At 30.0% G+C, this 20,849-nt stretch overlaps 3 protein-coding genes and 1 long non-coding RNA gene across 7 annotated transcripts; 2 read left to right on the forward strand and 2 right to left on the reverse strand.

Annotated features, from left to right (window-relative positions):
• Positions 1-3,737: 3,737 nt before the first annotated feature.
• LOC103853742 lies at positions 3,738-4,924 on the reverse strand. 2 transcript variants are annotated; one of them, XM_009130650.3, is made up of 4 exons: positions 4,820-4,924; positions 4,557-4,715; positions 4,300-4,464; positions 3,738-4,031 (listed from the first exon to the last, which is right to left on the reverse strand). In XM_009130650.3, the coding sequence occupies exons 1-4, from the start codon at positions 4,892-4,894 to the stop codon at positions 3,861-3,863; spliced, it is 570 nt and encodes a 189-aa protein (XP_009128898.1). In that variant the 5' UTR covers positions 4,895-4,924; the 3' UTR covers positions 3,738-3,860. The 2 variants fall into 2 exon arrangements, with proteins under 2 accessions (XP_009128898.1, XP_009128897.1); XM_009130649.3 differs by having other exon boundaries at positions 4,817-4,921.
• A 972-nt stretch (positions 4,925-5,896) lies between these two features.
• LOC103853744 (mitochondrial carnitine/acylcarnitine carrier-like protein) lies at positions 5,897-7,343 on the reverse strand. 2 transcript variants are annotated; one of them, XM_009130651.3, is made up of 3 exons: positions 7,090-7,343; positions 6,589-6,980; positions 5,897-6,522 (listed from the first exon to the last, which is right to left on the reverse strand). In XM_009130651.3, the coding sequence occupies exons 2-3, from the start codon at positions 6,978-6,980 to the stop codon at positions 6,018-6,020; spliced, it is 897 nt and encodes a 298-aa protein (XP_009128899.1). In that variant the 5' UTR covers positions 7,090-7,343; the 3' UTR covers positions 5,897-6,017. The 2 variants fall into 2 exon arrangements, with proteins under 2 accessions (XP_009128899.1, XP_033141441.1); XM_033285550.1 differs by lacking the exon at positions 7,090-7,343 and having other exon boundaries at positions 5,916-6,522; positions 6,589-6,995.
• A 240-nt stretch (positions 7,344-7,583) lies between these two features.
• LOC117132071 lies at positions 7,584-8,865 on the forward strand. Its single transcript, XR_004455553.1, has 2 exons — positions 7,584-7,709; positions 8,019-8,865. It is a non-coding gene; the product is annotated as an uncharacterized LOC117132071 (long non-coding RNA).
• Positions 8,866-16,528: 7,663 nt separating this feature from the next.
• LOC103853745 (metal-independent phosphoserine phosphatase) lies at positions 16,529-19,116 on the forward strand. Of its 2 annotated transcripts, none has more exons than XM_009130653.2 (7): positions 16,529-17,300; positions 17,600-17,730; positions 17,828-17,878; positions 18,016-18,126; positions 18,274-18,405; positions 18,492-18,567; positions 18,696-19,116. In XM_009130653.2, exons 1-7 carry the CDS (start codon positions 17,294-17,296, stop codon positions 18,908-18,910), a joined length of 723 nt encoding a protein of 240 aa, XP_009128901.1. In that variant the 5' UTR covers positions 16,529-17,293; the 3' UTR covers positions 18,911-19,116. The 2 variants fall into 2 exon arrangements, with proteins under 2 accessions (XP_009128901.1, XP_009128902.2); XM_009130654.3 differs by having other exon boundaries at positions 16,559-17,300; positions 17,619-17,730.
• Positions 19,117-20,849: the final 1,733 nt, after the last annotated feature.

Here is a 20,849-nt window from a genome sequence, read left to right on the forward strand (position 1 = left end):
AATTAAAACATTTATTTTAGTGATTATGTTATAATATTTTTATAAATTCAAATATCAAAATTTATTTGAAATAAAATTAATTTTTTTATATATTTTATAATTTTAAATACTATTTTTTGAAACAAAAATTAAATTTAAATAAATATATCTCAAGTAAAATATTAAGTAACAAGAAATACAATACAATAGAAAAGACTATCAAGAACTCTAATTTTCCCATAAATATATCTATATTATTTTTTATCAACTTTATAAAATATGTTACTATTATTATACTTTGGTATAAATATATTGATATAAATTTTGGTTAATTTTATAAATAAGAGTAAATTAATGTTAAATTATTTTTTATAATATGTTATATTGAAATGAAACAAAGATGAAATATTTAAAAAAATACATTTAATTGATTTAGGTAGTGATTGGTGAATATGTGACAGCGGAATTCAAAGCGGTTTTCTGAAAACCGCAGTTCAGTTACCAATCATGTTTTTTGTTTTCTGATGTGCGTTATTAGGAGAGAGACAAGTCAAAACCGCACTTCTCTAAAATGCACTATGAAATGTTGATACGCACATGGAAAATACAAGGAATGCAATATCATGCGGTTTTGTTCAATTACGCAACAGTGTCTAGCTTTTTCAACAAAAATCATTTATTTGCAATAAAATATATTATGTGGATACTAATATTATACTTCATTTACTAATAAGTTATCCCCTTCTAATGTACTTAATTTATAGAAAAAGTTTACCTTATTAGTGTTAATTTATCTAAATTATAATATAATCAGTTTATAAACCATTATTTTAATTTTCATATCATAATAAGATAATATAATATAATAATAAAAAAGATAATATAATAATATCATATTTCTTTATGTTTTTTTTTTCTTCTTTTGAGAAATTTTTTCATTACATTATGATTTGCTATTATTCTATTAGTTTTAATATAAACTGTAGATATCAAACTGTTTTTATTTGTTGATTTAATTATATGAGAAAATACCTAACATAGTTTGTGTACCCTCTCACATCTAAAATAACATTACCAAACCTATAACTAAATAGATACCAAATATCTTAAATATAATAGATATTATATAATGAATATTAGTAATGTTTAATTTTGTAATAACTAAATATTAAATAAGTATAATTTGTAAAATAAATATTTTATACGGTCTTCAAAGTTACCCAAAAAGTATTTTAAATAAAATCATCAATAATGTTTTATTGTATCTTACTTAATTTTATATATATATATATATTTATATATACAAATGTAAAATTTTATTTCAAATAAATTTTGGTATTTAAAATTTCTGTTAATAAAGAAAACTTATAGTCGATAATATTTTTTTTGTATTTTATATTTTTTTAATATATATGTAATTTAAATTTATAATTCAGATGAATTTTGGTATTAAAATTTTCTAAATAAGAAAAAAAATTTACATCAGTAAATATAGAACATTTTAACTTTAAATTATATTGATTTCATTGATATTTTTGTTTAACATTTTTTTTTGAATTGTTCAATTCCGCAAACTATACATGTACACCAATCAACACAATTCCGAACCGCTAATTTTGTCAAAACCGCACTTGTCCCGCAAACCGCACGAACCGCAGTTGGACCGTACCGCACTTGAATTCCGTCCCGCTAATATTACCAATTCCGCGGTCACCATTCGGACCCTTAAGTACAATATATGTAATTTTAAAAGTAAATATCAGTTTATAAGTTATATAGTAATAATGATCAGCCACGAAATCTTTTGACCCAAAAAAAAAAATCAGTCACAAAATGTCAAAATCCAATAACGCACACAAAACCACACCATATTGGATGCGGGAAGCAAGAAGTGCGGTTTTGTTGATAATATTAACAAACAAAAAAAAACTTTTTTTTAGTTTTGGTCAAGTGCGTTATTGACACAAAACCGTCCCGCTAATAAAATTATTCATGAATGGTAACATCTTGTCAAATCCACTTACAGTATACCAAATACGTACCGCACTCAAGTTACCAATCACAACCTTAATTCAAAATTTATCTTTTTTTTTGAACCACAATTCAAATTTTCTCAATGAGATATTTTACGCTTGATTTTTCATGATTTTGAGATACCCAACATAATATTTATATTTAATAAATGTTTGAGAACTCTTTATGAAATATCCTCAATAAGACTGCTCTTAGATTACACATTTACACTACGTTAATAAAAAACTCATTCCTTTCAGTTTAAAATGAGAATGTTTTTTTTTGGCTGGTCACGAAAATATGAGAAAGTTAATCTCATAATCCATCCGAAAGTTAATCTCATAATCCTTCCTGTTCTCCTGCTCTCACGGCCTCTCTCTCGTTGCGCGTATGGTGGTTCGCCACTGCGAGTTTCTCCGGTCTTCCTCCTTGCGGCTGTGCCTCACTGTTTCGATCTTGCTCTGTTTGTCGGTCAGTCCTCTGGTTCTCAAAATCTGTACATGGTGAGTCCTCTCCTCCCCGTGTGGTCATTCGGTTTGGTTAGGTGCTCGTGTCTCCATGTTTTGATCACATCATCCCAGCACTGGAACCTTGCGCCTCGGCGTTGTTGTGTTCCAGTGGATGTGTTCTTCCGGCGCGGGTTTGGTTGGTCCGGAGAGCTACGTGTGGACGTGGTAGCTGTCACTCGACCCTCTTTTGTATAGGTTTTGTCGTTTCAGGTTTGCTTTGCAGCTTGTGTTTGTTGTTTGAAATAAGACTCGGCTGGCTTGTCGGTGTATTTGGTCTCTGGTCTAGCAGTCTGTGCGTGTTGGAATCAAATTAGGAGATCTTTAGCAAGCTGTTCTTGGGTGTACCTATCATAAAGACATGTTCATCGGGTTCGCCAATTTCTACCGGGCTCAGGATCTCGTATTCACTGCGGGTCATCCTTTTGCGGCAAACGACTAGTACCTACTCTGTTGGTTCCTTAGTGTGGGCTTTTAGCTGGTTGTATCTTCCTTTTCTTGTTCAATTTGAGTTGTTGTTTAGTTAGTGTAGTTGTTTTTTATTTTCTGCTTCTCGTTTACTCTGTAATTCTGTCAAAAATTAAAATTGGTAATGATATTTTAACATTTTTACCAAAAAAAAAAATGAATGAGTTTATTTTAACTTTCAAATTCAAAGCCTTTCGCCTTGACTTTATAAGCCTAATTAAATTATATAATGTACCCACATTTAAATAATATTATACAAAGCTTATACATAAATTATGAATACGAAATTTTTTTTAATTAAAAATTTGTACATTTTATATTTTATGAATCCACAGACCAAATTTTTTTTTTGTTAAATGGTTTAATCCACAGACCAAGTTCTAATGAATATACACGTAAGAATATTTTTTAAAGTGGTGTAACGTAGAGTTATACATATAGCTACAGCCACATTTTTTATATTTTGGTGTCGTTGTTTATAGTACATCCTAAAAGGTAATATGGTCTTCAGTTTTTAATCATTAATATAGTACATTTTTTTGGCTTATATTGCTGGAGTTTTGATAAATAAGCATATATATATATACCTTCACAATATAAGAGTTCATTAATATAGTACATTTTCTATCGACTAATTTAGCATTAGGAATTACAAATCTATATAAACTAGTATAGATTTGTAATTCCTAATGCTAAATTAGTCGTTAGAAAACTGCATTATGGGAAGGTGCACTAGAATTTTATATTAGATAATCATGTTTGCTAAATGTGTTAAGCAAAAGCTGATTAGTCCTAAATTTGATGGATAAAGTAGCACAGATTTGTTAAGAAGGAAAATTTAGGTTTAAACGAAATATGAAATACTGCATAGTCCAAACAACAAAAGAAATCAACTTAGCAACCCAATAAGTTAAATCGACACCATTTCTTGGGAGATTTTGTCTTTTTGTTTGGTTTGCAAGTTTCATTAGCAACCTTCTTCTTATTCTTCTTCTCCAGTAATGGTTTCTCAGTATTTATCTCTGCCTCTTCCTCTTCCTCTTCTTCGATCTTCTCTTCTGTTTCCTACATATTGTAATAATATGTTTAATCAGCAAAAACATATACACAATAGGAAAGAAAAGTGACAGGTCCAATCTGTTAAATTCTTAAAAACGAAAATATACAAGGCAATCAATATAGTTAGTGACGGTATTAGATAGCATATATTGTATAGTCGTTGACGATCCTGTTACCATATGATTGTTTTTTTTTTGTAATATGCTATTCAGAAGTAAACTATTTTATATATATGTAAAATCAGTGAACATATATTAATCATAAATGTATATACATGAGTATCACGCGGAGGTTGCAAGGGGATATGAAAAGGATTAACGTTGCTAGTGAAAATGGGTAATGTCTTTGTCAAATCTCTCTTAATCCTCTGGTTTGATGTTTCACCGGACCCTCCAGTTGAAGTAGAAGACGCACTGCCCGATTCCAACTCCAAACATATCTTTTTAACATTATAGAAAAACCATTAAACACATTGTACAGAAACACTAATACATTAGACTCATTTGGAAATAACTTTGGTCTAAACCATACCTGGAAAAGTCTGGTCTCCAAAGCTGCGATTCGATCTAATAAGGATCCTTTGAAATAAGCTTCTCTAACCGCAGTGCCTCTGTCGATTAATCCGCGTGTGGTAGATGTGTTTTCGTCTTTCCATTTAGAAAGGTTTTGTTGTCTTTCTAGATTTTTTATCTACATTCATGAAACAAAACATATTGTAGTCGAATCAATATAATGAAAAGTATATTCATTACGATGTAAACAATCTTTTATAAGGTAAAAGAACGATTTACAACGAAATCTAAATGCTCAAGCCTAGAGAGCATAGGCAAAGAAGAGAGTGAATGTCTTTGTTGCTCCATCGTCTCCATTAGACTTGTTATTTTTTTCTTCACGAATTATGATATGCTATTTTGGTATTTATAGTCGAGAAGTTTTATAAATAACAAAAAAATGTATGAAGAATAAGGATAAATCTGTTAAGTTCCCTCCTTTTTTGCTGTTGACACCCCTACTGAGCAAGCACTAGTCATACGGTAGTTTGTTATCGGCCACGTGACGTGACATATTTACAATTGGCCTATCTGTTATGGCCCATCCCATATAAATCAAAGCGTTAAAAGTGTCTGGCTTGGTGTACTTAACGAATATCATACCGAAAATATTGAATGAGTCATGGTGACTGGAAAGCAATTTTTTTCAATTTTGTTTTTGGAAAAAGGTTGAATTTAATAAATTAATTGTATATAAAATTTAATATAAAATTTAGGCTCAGAAACATTACTTTTAGAAGTTGGAGTTCATTTTTTTTTTTTTGTTATTTATTCTTAAGAAACTAGTTTTAGGATATATTATTACTATTTGGAGCTTCTTATTTATATTTTATGATAATTTGTTAAATAAATTTTATATTACTTTTTAAAAATTTATATAAACGTTAGACTATTTTCAAATTGTGTTTAATTTTATTTAGTTGAGCAGAGTATTTTGGTTTGGCTCATTTTAGTTCAACAAACTTAGTTCGGTACAGTTAAATATAGTATTTTTGGTTCGTTATAATATTTTGGTTTGTTCAGTTAAATATTTTGGCTTGGCTCACTTTTGATCTAAATATATAGTATTTTTTTGTTCGATTACAATCGTTTCAGTATTTGAATCTAATAAAATTACAACTGAGGTAACCAATGTAGAGAGATTATTGATTAGGCAGGCACTTATCTTTTCGAATGCCTATACCGATTTTTAAATCGTTTCATTTTGGTTGTTTGCCGCCTAATACCGATTTTTAGAGCACATAAACCTGATGACATTTTGGCTCGGTTTGGCTAAATTGGTCACTCAATTTTTGTTTGTTTAATATGTAAATAATCATTTTCAATAACCACTTTCGAGTTTCAGAAGTAAATTGTATAAATTGTAAAGAGACAGAAAGATTAATCAATGGAACATCCACAAATTGGACATACCAACAGTTAAAAACCAAACCGAACCGGTTTATCCCAAGCTTGACCTAGTCATCTCATAAGCCAAGAAACAAGCAGCATTAGCAGGAACACTCCTAGCCATAGCCGGACCAAACCCTTTATACAAACCTTTCACTCCTTCAGCTTTCAGAATCTTCCTAAAAGCATCCATCGAACCCTTGTACTTTGGGTTCTTATAATCATCAACCTGAAGAACACTCTTCACCACATCGGTCGGGTACACAAACCCCCAGAAGGACGCACCAGCAACTCCACCAGCCATGATCAATGACCCTTGTCCTAAGCTTGAAGTGTCAGAACCACCAGCTAAGAACCGCTTGAAAGCTTCGTAGGCCGCAAACATTGTCGCGTTTCCAGGGACTTCACGAGCAAATGTCGGAAACAAACCTTTGAATAGACCTCTTGCTCCACCTTCTGATCGTAGCACGTGACGTGCCACGTCCATAGGTCCACCGTATTTCACGGCTGCAACCACTGAGCCTGTGGTGGAGGCTCCAGCACCTTGTGCTTGCAACCTAATAGCAAGACAAAAATTAAAACACAAAGAGACATCTTTTAGTTATGTTATAAAAGAACCAAACCTGCATTTGATCAACTCGGTAGGACAAGCAAGGAACGAGACAGCGAAACCAGCGCCCGCCCCACACACAAACTGTTGACTAATAGTCAACGGCACTCCAGGTTCAGACCTAAGCAGACCTTCCATCTGACCTCTCACGGTGAACAGAACCGCGTTGAAGGCAGCAACGGTTGCAAGAGGAGCTCCCATACCTTTGTACAAACCTTTAGGTCCTTCAGAAGCAACTGTCTGCTTAACCGCATCGATAGCTCCCGTGTACCTCGGTGGTTGTCCCGGTGATGGAGCAGGCTGGCTCTGAAGCTTGACCTTGATTGTGTCAAATGGGTGACCTACGATTAGCTGAGCCGCTCCTCCCACAGTCCCTGAAGCTAAATCTTTCGCCGCATCCGCCATCTCCAAGAAACAAAAAAGATGTAAACTTTACTGAGAAAGTTTGAATCTTTCGATCTTTATCTAACTCTAATGGTGTCAAGAAGACAATGAGTGAGATCAGATGGCTTACCAGAGATTGATTAGAGAGAAGCCAATCGGTAACGAATGGATCTCAGAGGAGCTGCTCCAGTGGAATATAGACAAAAGCAAGATGCGAGTTAACGGGAGAGATTCTGAGACACAAACAAGTGATGAGATAAAATCCAAAAGAGGAATTTCAAGTGGACATAAAAGTTCTAATCAACTCAAACTGCTTTCTACGCCACAAAGCATGACGCTTTTTTGCAGGCGCACAAGTTTTTTCTTATATATATATAACGATTTTTTTTTTAAGTGGTTGGTGAAAAGTGAAGATGAGGGTTTTGGTCTTTCGAATCTCAATAAACATGTCAAATTAGCTGGGCAGAAGTTAGGTTCGATCTGTCTAAAAGATTAGCCAAATGGGTCTCAACGAGAACCGGTTTTTGGTTACGTCTGGTTCGGTTTGACTTCGATGTATAAACCACAGATATATTAGTCTTGAACCACATTGTTTGTGGAATACACAACCAAATCAGGCTACTTGAAGCGCCAAGCACCATCGTGAGGATCTTGATTGGATTAAGCATGTGTTGTCGATTAAAAATTCTACCAAAGATTCAATTATGTGGAAAATACTGCAGGACGCTCTACCGTTAGGAGCAGCGTTAGGTATTCGCTCCCAGTCTGTCTTTTGCTCGCGGTGTCCGCAGGGCCGGTCCTGAGATATTCATGGTGCAATACAGAATACAAAACTAAAGCTTTTAGATAATATATAAACAATCTGTCGATAAAACTCAAATTTATAATAAAAAATTACAATATCTTCAAAACTAATAAAAATTATCATTTTTAAATATAGATTTTCTTGCATTTTTTCTCTACAAAATCAGCTATCAAATTTTCGTAATCAATGTTCTTGATCATATCCTTTTCAATCGACAAGATAGCGAAACCATTTAATCTTTTTTTATGACATAGTTGACCGTATCTTGTTCGATTCGACTCAAGACACTATCTTGGTTCTCCTTTTCTAACATCTCTAGGGTGGGAGGCAAACAATATAACACATTCTTATCAATCAAACAGGTATAACAATTATTTTACGGATTAAAATAAATATTCATTATTTGAATGAATAACCGAACTGATCCAAAATGAATAAGATATTTCAAAAGAAAACATAAAATTGTTACTATATATTATATAATTACATTATCATCTATACAAAATATGGAATGAAAATCTAAAAAATCACCAAAGATTTGGTTAGCGTTATTCCAAAACCGATAATCTCTTATCAAAATCTACTCCTAGATAAAAAAAATTAGGGAGACTTCATCATAGACCTATAGTATAGTATTGTGTACCCATAGTAAGAAAGATTATGCTTTGTGTTTTTTTGGGCACAAATGATAGGATCCCAAAACACAAAATTGGTTGTTTACAAACGGGAACACCTACATAGGCTATTGGCCAGGGGAGCTTCTGCCATATTTAGAAGACGGAGCTGAGCAGGTTCGGTATGGTGGATTCACCAATGCACAGACCGAAAACTTGCAGCCCTTCGATATAGTTAGTCCACCAATGGGAAATGCGAATAAAACACTAGATGATGAGATGGATCTAAAGCATACTTGTTACATGCATTTGTAAAATATGTGGCAATATTGGATTATAAAAGTGTCGACAATAATTCTAACATAGTCATCGAGGATGCAGATTTTACTGAATGCTACGATGTAAATTACCTTGATAACTTTGGGTCTCATCGGCATACTTTCACCTTTGGTGGTCCGGGTTGTATATGTGATGTGTGGTCTTTTTTTTGGGATGTTTCATCTCATTTTAATATTATATATACTAGAGTCGGTGTCCGCGCGAAGCGCGGATAACATGTTTAATTAAGTAACAAAATTGTCCAGATTTAATGAGTGTTATTCTTTCTTTTAACCGCGTTTGTATTTGGGAGGCATAAAATTACCGGATACTGAGAAATTTTCTTGTCCTCGAGCTTCCTTCCTCTAAATGCAAAAGGATTTCGGTATTGAAACCATAATCACCATAAGAGAACAAAAGTGGGAACTGGAGGTTCATGTATAGCGGATGATCATCTCGTATCTCCTTCAAATTAGTTGACTGAAACTGGACGACTATATCTCTCTCACAGATGGTGTTTGACATGTCGCCAACAATAAGTCCAGCTACCTCATTTGATTGAGGTAAGTCATATTGTTTGCCATTCCCTTTATCAGATATGAGACTGTAAAATCTTGTTCAGAGTTTGCCTCATAGCGTTCTCGAACCCGTCTAAAAACCTTTGCAAGGCAATTGTTGGCATCCATCATTTCTATAAGGACTTTTAATGTGGCTTCGTCTGCTTTTCCTCCAGAGGTTGTTTGACCTAAAGCTTCCAGCCGATTTTTAATTTCGTTTGCCGTATCAAAAATATAGATTTGTAGGTACTTGGGTGGTAAACCTGGCTTAGGAATGAGGGATCCGATATGGTGGTAAGTCTGCCCATGAACACGGAATGTAAATGACCCTCTGCCAAAAACAACACTGTAATCTAATTTCGCTCCAATAGATGTAAAAGCTAGGAGGGCATTGTAGACTCGGATTGTCTCGCAAAATTGTATATATTGCAGTAGCTTTTCTAACAATGGGGGAGGTTGTCTCAGAGGCGGAAGTTTTATCAGTCCTTGGTTGCAACAAATGCTGAAGTGTAATTCTTTTGTTTTAGGGTCTCTTCCGGTGCTCTCAGATTCTCAAACCAAAGCACCACATGATGGACATTCTAATATTGGGTTTGTTCTCGCTTCAGAGGAGGATGATACATCTGAAGAGGCTGAAAACATTAAATAGTCGAGAGACGACTATAAGATGATGATTTAATAGGTATTTGGAACCAGTGGTAACTCCATTATCAGGTAAATGGTTAGTTGACCCGCTCTAAAAACTTATTTTTTTTCGTGTACAACAGTTTTCTATAAATAGATAACTAATTGAATTTAAGAAATATGTTAATATACTGATTATATTAACGATTTTAAGTTCCTCTAATTTTAATTTAAATATATTGAACACTAAGAACTTATGATGATGCAAGTTGTATTAGTGGTTTAATGTGAATATATATATATATATATATATATATATATATATATATATATATATATATATAATGCATATAAAGTAAGAAAGTATGTACCTTTTCCTTGAGATCTATCGATTTGTCTATTTCTTGCGGACGTAGATGTGTTAGGTCCTGTAATCAAACTGGTTGTTGGTTAGTCTACATAATTAATTTATTTTAATGTGAAGCTGTAGTTGTACTATTTGGTGCTTGCCTTCCATCCTTCTTGAAATCCGACCCGGATCCGCGGTTGAATCGGTAAACCTGATGATTCAGAAGAAATCCGGTTTGGATTTTATGAAAAACCCAATATTTAAAAACCCGCAAAAACTCGTAAAAATCCAGTAAAACCCGGAATCCGATACCGGTTGAACCACCGGTCGAACCAATAAATAACTTTTACTTCATTTTTTAAAGTTTTTGATTAAGTTTTTAGATTATATTTTATATTCTAAATTTACAATTAAGAAGTTAGGTGATGACAAAAAAAGTTAGGTTTTTCTTTTTCAGTTTTATATTTGTGATTTTTAGATTTTGATGAAGATTTCAGTTTCACTATGCCACCTGAAAAAAATGAAGTGAACGATGGTAGAGATAACTAAAATTAGTTGATGTGATTTGGTGTTAGTTTATTTCCGTTATCGACATTTTATTAGAATAATTTTTTATTTTTGGTTTATTTTGTATTTGAAGTTTAATTTATTATTTAATTAGATATTTAAATATTTATAAATTTTATGTCTTGATTTTTGAGATGTCGTAAATCTTACTTTGTTGGAGAAAATTTTAGATAGTCTAAACTACTTTTTGATATTTTGTATGTCAAATGAAAATAAAAATATAAAAATAAAAGTAAAGTATTTTCTAAAAGTTTTTAAACATAAAACATATACGTATCCAAACTATTATTTTATGTTTTTTTTAAAAAAATTAGAAAATTAAAACTTTAGTTTCTATTTTTATTGTACATAGCTGATATATTATTATATAATAATATTTATTTATTTATTAACCCGCAGTTCATCCGCGGTCGACCCAGTAACCCAGCAACCCGGTAAACCGTCCGGTTCAGTGTGCGGGTCAGATTTAAAAACATTGACTTTTAGATAGCAATATTGTCCTTCGCATGCCACGTGTATTTTTTCTTGACACTGCATGGATTTAAATTTTAAATGTGTGTTAATATTCATCTAGTCAATAAATATACGCACATACTTCACAGCCACCTACGGAGGGAACATTTTTTCCCATAAAAGCATTATTAGTAAAATATATGTACGAAATTATCAATTAATTATATAATATATATATATATATATATATATATATATAATATTTATATTGTATTAGTTTCTTGTGAATAATAGATGGATAATTCACAGTCAAAGAATTGAGGGGCGAAATGTTGTTGCATAATTCCCGCAGATGGAGCTGTCCGCAAAAAAGTTGATTAAATAAATGAATAATTGTAATTGTTTGATCAATTAGTGCGAGACATGTCTCTATTAAATTTTGTGTATACCTTTCACTTTATTCCGTATCTCTAGCGGCCCGTCCACGTTTTCGTGTCACCTTGTTCGCATTTGATGACTCTGATATTAGAAAGAAAAATATTTTGTTATTTTGACTGTGGGTACTGATGGAAAACTATACCATGTATCAACTACTATTGGTTAGGCTTTCTTATTTAACTACACTAAATACACGTTTATATAAAATACCAAAATTTGATTTTTACTATTTTGGGCTGAGAATGGGGCTTTAGGGCCTTTGATAAGAATCAATCGATAACGTTATTAAATCCATGCTTCAAATAGATAAAAACTGATAGGAATCAGAGAACTTCAGATGTTTTAGTGAGCTGGTGAGAATGGTTTAAATGGGCTGCGAGATGGGTCAAATGGGCTGCAAAGGTGACTAAATTTTTTTAATTTCAAACCCAATCCGAAATGACATGGCTGAATGATTGGTGATGATTTTTTTTGCCTATGTGGCAGTGTTTAGGGAGCTTTAATTTAGCCTCTTTTATATAGTAGGATATATATATATATATATATGCAATTAATTTGTATTTTTAAGATTCTTAATTTTTAAGTAAATTTGTATCACACGAAGTAAAAGATTCTTAATTATATAGTTATTTTCTATTTCTCTATTTTAGAATATATATTTTTATAAAATAAGAAAATAGTTTATTTTGTTGTATATATATTTATTAATTTTCAGAAATTTGACTTTTGAATCATTTTGTTAAACTATTTGTTGTATACATAATATGTTTCATAGAGTTAAAATACAATTTTTGATATAATTTACTAAATATTATCAAAATGTATTGAAGTATTAAGAAAAATAGAGATGAACTACATTGTGAATATAGAACAAATAATACAATATTTTGTTTGTACTTTATAAACCTTATATACATAAATTATGAATTTATGATTTTAGTGGGATTATATATTTACATAAAATTTCAAAAAAATATTATCTTATTATTTTATTGATTTGTGTCATATTCTGAACCAATCCAATTCAGAAGCGAAAAATTACTAATTTAACGTATTTATTGATTGATCGAGTATTGATTTATAGAGTTTCTACTTTATTTTCTTTTAAAATGCTATTGAATAACCAAACACATATTTTCATTAGAGCTTAGAGATATCCACGTGATATTTCTTTTTTTTTTTTGTGGTAAAACATGATATTTCTTTTCTTATCAAAAGATAACAAAACTAATTATATTAAGCAACTAGTAGTTGTAGTAATAGTGCAGTGACGCAGAGAAGTCAGAATCGGGCAGCTTGATGCAAGAAAAGCGAAAACTAATGCAAAAAAGACTCAAAGAAGTAAAGGTTTTATATTAAAGAGTTCAACGTTCTTATGTAATGGATTCAATATTTCAACTTGTCCGTGAACAATAAATAATACAACGAAAAAATTACATTTAGACATACTTTTTCATTGTCAACTTACATCTAGACTTACTTTAAGCATGTGCCATACTTTCTCTTGACAAATACCTAAAGAACCCTTTCAATTTAAACTAATTGGAAACGTGGGTTAAAGTTACTCAATCAATCGCCTTTCACATCTCTATTCTGTTTTCTCTCTGCATTTCTTCTCTCCCACATATCTCCTTCGTTAAACATAAGATCTCTTTTTCAAATTACAGAATCTATCATTTTTTTCTTTTTCTCTTTCTTTTTTCATTTTTTCATTTTTCATTTTTCATGCATTCTTGTTTTTGCTCCTCTTTCCCTTTCTCTTTTTTTTTTTTTTTTTTTAACTTAGGTCTGTGAATTTTTCAAAACAACATTATCATCTCCATTCTTTGCACGATTACCTTCATCACCGCAACTTCTTTCATCACCATTGCCACAACTCTTCTTGCGGCCGCCGCCGCACTTGCAGAACCACCACTGCAATTCTTTTCCCACCGTTTTTGAGAAAGCCCTGAACACATGAACACAGACTTTGATCACATGAACAATAATCATGACCACATGAACACTGACTGTAACTCTGACCATTTGAATACTGACCCCGATTCTGATCATATGAACAGTGACCCTAACCATCCTTTCTCTCCACGAAAACCATGATTATGTGGTTTCCAACCGTAACCACCAGCTCAACGAAATCCCTAACCACGAAAGACCAACCAACCTTTCACTATAACCCTGACCAAAAATGTATGTTTTTATTAACCACATCAATCCTAAATAGGCAAAATTTGCGTCTGAACACACATTTCTGACTACAAAACCCAACACTCAGATCAAAGCCATTCACTATTAATCCAACAATGTTTAGTAAATCTCAAACATCCATAAACCTACCTAATATTAGTTTCAAAAAAGAGCGTAACTAACATTTAAAGCCAACAAAACCATATTCTTTTTTGTCACGATTTTTCTTTAATTTCATAAGGGTATTTTTGTCATATAAAATTTACACCTAAGGCCTAAAGTACACCTCATGCACAAAGTACCTATTTGTGTAAGAGATGAAGCCCAAAGTATGTCTATATGTAAGACTCTCTAATACAACAGCTCCAGAAAAAGATGGATTTTACATTTGGTTTGAAATTGTAATGGTGAATGAAAATTGCCTGGCTGTCTTTAGGCCATATGGTTCCTCCTCATTAGATCATGCCTTTTTGGATTTCTCTTTTCAGACGAGTAAGCAGCATGTTTTCGTAGACTTTACACAATTCAATACTGTAAAAAAAAAGGATTAGGATGTTCAATTTTAGCAAAGCTATAAACAATAATAATACTAATATAATCCATGGTACGGATTCCAAATCTTGTTTATATTTCTTATGTTAAACTCGTGTAGTTAAATATCTAATCTATTAAAACTGAAGTACAAATTCAAATTAACTTTCACTTCACTTTTAATATTACAAGTTTATGTCATTGGGATTTTTATCATTTAACTGCATTCCTAAACAATCCAAATTTAATTGCCTTAATAAAAGAATTTGACACATTTAATTGCCTTACTAAGCTAGTAAGCTGTATATGGAATTCTAAATATGTGAATATTCCCTTTATTAGCACAATCCCCGTCGTAAGCTTTTTTAAAATTATGTATAATGTTAAACAATTTTTTTATTATTTTTTTGTAACATCTTAGCCATTTAATCTATTTTTATGTTAATAGGCTCATTCTAGTTTTTATACTCTATTACATTAGCCATTTTATTTACTTATAAAGCATCTTACTCATTCGATCTATTTTTATGTTAATAGGCTTTATTCTAACTATTTTTCATTGTAAAAATATATACAAACAAACAATTAGTGCAATTGACTATTTTAAACAACATACTAGAGTTTTGACCCGCATATTCGTGCAGCCATTTTACATTTATAAATATATAACTTTAATGTTATCATTCAAGTTTTAAATATATGATTTACATTTAGTGTTGTATATTGTATAACTCTATAATCTTATTTTTTAAATTTCTTATTCTTAAGTGATTTTTTGTTTTGTCATATAGTGATTTGTTTTTACCATTTCATATTTTTATTGATTGTTATTACTTATTAATATATTTTTGAATTTGATACATAAATTATAATCTAAAATAATTAAATATATATAATCTTCTTTAATATAGACTTTTAATTTTTACAATTTTCATAAAATATTGTAAAATTTATTTAGTTATACAGTAGATGGATGTTTTTTATGATATATATTTTCATGTTGTGTTTAAAAAATAATACTTTAACATATATCACTTTAGTACTTCACAATTTTATAAGTAAATACATTTTTATGTTTTAATAATATCACTCTATTATTTTATTAAATTATATACATAGAATCTATCATATTATTTTAGTAAATTTTATCAATTTATAATATCTTTTGGATGTTATGATTTTAGGTTTTCTGATTGTTTATTATTAAATTAAGATTTCAAAATATTATATTATTCTTGATTTTTACAATATAATTTTTTTTGTGTTGCATTTAAAAAATTATATTTTATTATCCATGATTTTATATTTTATAAAATTTGGAATATTATCATTTTGAGTTTCTAATATTTATTTTTAAAACTGCACACTTAGTCAAAAAATTTACAAAATTACACAATTATTTTTTAATTTGGAAGATTATATGATTTTTTTTAATTTGTTGTCACTAAATTAATTCAGTATTTAAAAATATATATTTTATTTTTGGTAATATTTTTTATATTTTTCTCAATGGATTTTTTTATAATTAAAGTAAATATTAAATTTATAATTAAAATTAATTTGTCATTAATGTTTTTAATTAATTTTTGAAAATTCAATTTGTTCTAGTAACAAATGTTTTAAAATAATACATAAACTAAAGATTAGTTATATACTATTTTGTATATAATTATTTGTAGATAATATATTGATGTGAGTTTCAAAATAAATAAGATGATAATATATAGTTGTAGATAGAAAAGTTTAACATATGTTAACATATGTTAACATTTTAAGTTTTTTTTTGTATAAAAAATTACATAATTTACGAATTTTAACATGTATTTGACGATGAATAATATTATTTTAAAATGAAACTGTTTTTTAAATATGTCAATCTACCAATTTAATATAATTTTCATATTTAATTTATAGATCACGTCTATTTTAATATAGTATAGATTATCCATTGAAAATTTTATAAAACAGCATAGAAGTTTTTATTTTATTTTGTTTTGTCTTATAAATAAAATTTAATAATTATTAATTATAATAATATTACATTACTAAATATGAAACTATAATGCATTATTTTATTAAAACAAATTAAAGCTTTTGTAGAATTTTGTTAGATTTTTTTTCAACAGATTTTGTTATAACTAAAAATTAAATTCAAATTTCTAATGAAATTTGATTTATTTTTATATTTTATTGATTATTTAGATTTAATATAAATGAACAAATATGTCATAATGAGTAGTCAATTAAATGGTCCTACAATGACTTATTAACAGTAGATAAAATATAAGACTCTAAATTAATAGATTAGTTAGACTAAATTATAAAATTTATATAATAGCATAGAGGTTTTATTTTCTTTTGTTTTATGATAAAATTTAATTAGTATTAATTTATAATAAGATTTCAATACTAATTATGAAACTATAATGCAATATTTTATTAAAAAAATTAAACTTTTGGTAGGATTTTATTAGATTCTTTTTCAATAGATTTTGTTATAACTAAAAATAAAACCCAAATTTCTAATTAAAATTGATGTATTATTATATCTTTATTGGTTATTAAGATTTAATGTAAATAATCAAATATGTTATATTAAGTAGTCAATTAAATGGTTCTACAATAACTTGTCAATAGTAAATAAAATATAGGATTCTAAATTAATAGATTAGATTATTTGGTCCTTTAAGTTGAATAAAAAAATGGCAAAACCAAAAAAATGTTTTTCTTTCCTCGGGGGAAAAAAGTTATAAAAGCAGAGCCTAAATCAACTTATCATAAGTACAACTGTACAAACACATATCTTTCTATCTTCTTATTCTTCTTCTCCTCAGATCTCAAACTCTTACATTTCGTTTCACTATTCAAACGACAAAAGACCAATAGCATGGGTCATGAATGGTACTCTTTTCTTTCTTAATCTTAATTTCAGATGATTTCACCACTTTTTAATTATTCGTACAAAACACCAAGTAAAACGTTTGTAGCTAGTACATATTATTCTGTTATATACTATGAAAGTCTTGGAAAACATAGCTGTTTCAGATTCGTTAGTTAATCCACTACAACTATTTCCAATGTTCGACTAACTACAAAGTCCATAATTAAACAACATTTTTAGCGCATTGATCATGAATAGTTGATGTGAGTTCGGATACATGCAAAATATATTGCATTCTTTTTTTATGTGTGGTTAATAGATAATTTACGAATACGTAGTATCGATGCATCCAAGAAGTTCAAATTTAGTGACGATGACAAAACTGGAGTGACTGAGATTGTTCTTGTTCGCCATGGAGAAACCACTTGGAATGCTGCCGGAAGAATCCAGGTATCTATACCAATTACCATAGAAAAGCGCAATATCACATGTACATGTACATAAACATAAATATATAGATATTTTACATAAAATTTGCCAAATGCAGGGACAAATGGAGTCAGATCTTAACGAAATTGGACAAAAGCAGGCTGTTGCAGTTAAGATCAGTTCATTTCAAGTCTTTATCCTTCGATATATATTGGATTTATTTATTTATTGACACATGCATGATCATTTCTCTTTTTGTTTTTTTTTTGAAAAAATCATTTCTCTTTTTGTTCAAATAATCATTAGATCGCTGATAGATTGGGGAAAGAAGAGAGATCCGTAGCTGTGTATTCATCAGACCTCAAGCGAGCCAAGGATACTGCTCTGATGATAGCAGAAACATGTTTTTGTTCAGAGGTTGTAAAATAATAATGTTAGAAAATTCTATTCAAAAGTATTTGACATATTTGTTTATAGAAAACACCAAAAAACATTTTTCAGTGTAAGGATTACAAAGTTTTATGAGTTGTGATTATATGGTATAATTAAAATATGGTTATACAGGTGATTGAAATACCTGACTTAAAGGAGAGGCATGTGGGTAGCCTTCAAGGACTGTACTGGAAAGAAGGAGCAGAGAAAGAACCTGAAGCTTACTCTGCTTTCTTTTCTTCTCAAAATCATCTCGAGATTCCTGTAACCTTCATTCATTTTGCTTAACTATATCTTATACTTAATGTGTAGTCATGTTTCTCATGCATGTCTATTATACAAATCAATAGGGAGGAGGAGAGAGCTTTGACCAACTCTGTGAGAGATCCATGAATGCGCTTGAGCAAATTGCCAAGAAGCACAAAGGTACGTTCATCTATCTACACATTAAAAGCCGATAAAAGATAACATAATTGATCATGTTGTGATGCTAAAAACAGAACTTAAATTGAAATTAACTATTGTTTATTGTATGTGCATGTGTGGAACTGAAGGAGAGAGAGTGATAGTGGTGACTCATGGAGGAGTGTTGAGGGCAATTTATTTGATGATCACAAAAGCTTCATCCGCCAGAAAACTACTTAATGCTTCGGTGAATGTTGTTCACTACCGTGAGGAGAAATGGATCATTGATTCGTGGAGCGATGTTTCTCATCTCTCTTCCGTTGGATTTCTCCAACGTGGTTTTGATGGAGACTCCAAGCCCTAGAAAACTATCCTCTTCCCTATTGTTTCTGACAATCGAGAAAGGTCTTTTATCCATTTTATAATGTACTTCTTTGATGTTTTCTGATTGTCCTTTTTTTTTTCCTTTGCTAAGATGTATTTCCGATTATGAGATCGATGTCTTTCTATAAAAGTTTATTTTCTTGTAATTTCCAATAATCGATTGATAAAGATCTTCAAATTCCTCAATTTTTAGATAAATAGTCATTACACACATAGCTATAGCATAGATCTCTACTTATTTCATAAACTAACTTTAACTATTATCACTTGTCCATGTCTCACCTTTATATAATAGACTTATTTTACAAGCAAAGCTACAAATTGATCCATCTGAATGACATTTAATGACTGTTAGACTTTGACCAGCGCATCCGCGCAAATGTTATTTTAGTTTGTAACATAATATTTATAGTTGTTTTCGATTAGTATATATGTTTGACTTTGTTCTTAAGTAATATATATATATATATATATATATGTATATATATTATTGTTGTTTGATCTATACATTCTGACCATGTTTTTAAAACATTTATAACTTATGCTTATTTGGTTTTGGACAAATAAATATATTAAATAACTTGTATATTAGATAAATTATTTTTAATTACATTTATATGAAACTTATTTAATCTATTAAGTTTTTTATAATTTTTATAAATTATTTTTATAAAAATATTAATTTTATTACTTTATATTTTTTAAATGTTATTTTAAAATAGGAATACTGTAATATAATTATTTTACATAAACTGATGTTCTCTTTTAATATTAAAACAAAATATTATAATTTTTTGTTGAAGATTTGTATATATAATGACAATATTGTAATAATTATTTTGCACAAATATTTTAAAATGGACCTTTAACATTTATATATGAATTTGACAAAGTTTAGTTGGTTCATCAATTTTTTTTTTTTGGGCGCAAAGACCAACAACACAATTTTATTCTTGTAACTAAAAAGGTCATCGATAATTTTTGTTTGTTAAGCGTTGGTAGTGCATAAGTCGAGCTAATGTATCGACCTTATTTATAGATACATGCTAAGATATTAGGAGGGTATCTATAACGTAAAGCTTGGTTTAAAAAAAAACTAAATCACGGGATTTTTTTGATGAAAAAAAATCACGTGATTTTAGGAAAATAATATGAAAGCTAGTATATTTAGCATGATATAAGGTTGTTAGTAACCATTTATTTCATTAATTTATGTATATTTTTAATATTATGCCGGTGACAATCTTTTGTAATTATTTAGGAAAAATAGGATTAAGGACTAAATGTACTTCAATTTTAATAATTTAGATTATTACATAGAAAGATAAGAATGTTATGTATAGATATGTCATTTTAAACAAATATATAATACAATGTAAAAAAAAACAAATATATAATACAAGTAAATGTTAGGTTATATTTTAAAAACTATTGATAGTTTTTTTAAAATCAATAGTTTTATATAATACAGTATATAACTTATACATTATATAAAAACAAGGGCAATTGTCAATAATAGCACCTTTTGAAGTTTTCCTCCCCAAACTAGCACTCAGGATCAGAAATCACAAAGATAGGTTTCATTAAAGATGTAATTTACCTTTGTACCCTTTGTTATAAGAATAAAAAAAAAAACATTTCATTTCATTCGATCGCGAATCGTGTCGTCTCCTCTCGGGAATCTTCAAACCCTCACCGGCACTGTCGTCTCTGACTCGGGAATCGTCGTCTCCGGCTCGGGAATCATCTTCTCTGACTCGGGAATCGTCGTCTCCGGCTCGGGAATCATCTTCTCCGACTCGGGAATCGAAGTCTCCGGCTCGGGAATCATCTTCTCCGGCTCGCTAATCATCTTCTCCGGCTCGCTAATCGTCTTCTCCGGCTCGCTAATCATCTTCTCCGGCTCGATAATCATCAGC

This window comes from Brassica rapa, chromosome A02 (genome assembly GCF_000309985.2).
Source record: "Brassica rapa cultivar Chiifu-401-42 chromosome A02, CAAS_Brap_v3.01, whole genome shotgun sequence".
NCBI lineage: Eukaryota > Viridiplantae > Streptophyta > Magnoliopsida > Brassicales > Brassicaceae > Brassica > Brassica rapa.

Bases quoted from the DNA above. Each gene is read 5' to 3' on its own strand.
- LOC103853742 (XM_009130649.3), bottom strand. From the start codon at position 4,894: ATGGAGACGATGGAGCAACAAAGACATTCACTCTCTTCTTTGCCTATG. The intron at 4,716-4,816 runs GTAAATCGTTCT...TCATGAATGTAG, and splicing joins TTGAGCATTTAGATTTCGTT to ATAAAAAATCTAGAAAGACA. The intron at 4,465-4,556 runs GTATGGTTTAGA...AATGTTAAAAAG, and splicing joins TGGAGACCAGACTTTTCCAG to ATATGTTTGGAGTTGGAATC.
- LOC103853744 (XM_009130651.3), bottom strand. From the start codon at position 6,980: ATGGCGGATGCGGCGAAAGATTTAGCTTCAGGGACTGTGGGAGGAGCG. The intron at 6,523-6,588 runs GTTTGGTTCTTT...TCTTGCTATTAG, and splicing joins ACCGAGTTGATCAAATGCAG to GTTGCAAGCACAAGGTGCTG.
- LOC103853745 (XM_009130654.3), top strand. From the start codon at position 17,119: ATGTTTTTCTTTCCTCGGGGGAAAAAAGTTATAAAAGCAGAGCCTAAA. The intron at 17,301-17,618 runs GTACTCTTTTCT...ACGAATACGTAG, and splicing joins AATAGCATGGGTCATGAATG to TATCGATGCATCCAAGAAGT. The intron at 17,879-18,015 runs GTTAAGATCAGT...AATAATCATTAG, and splicing joins GACAAAAGCAGGCTGTTGCA to ATCGCTGATAGATTGGGGAA.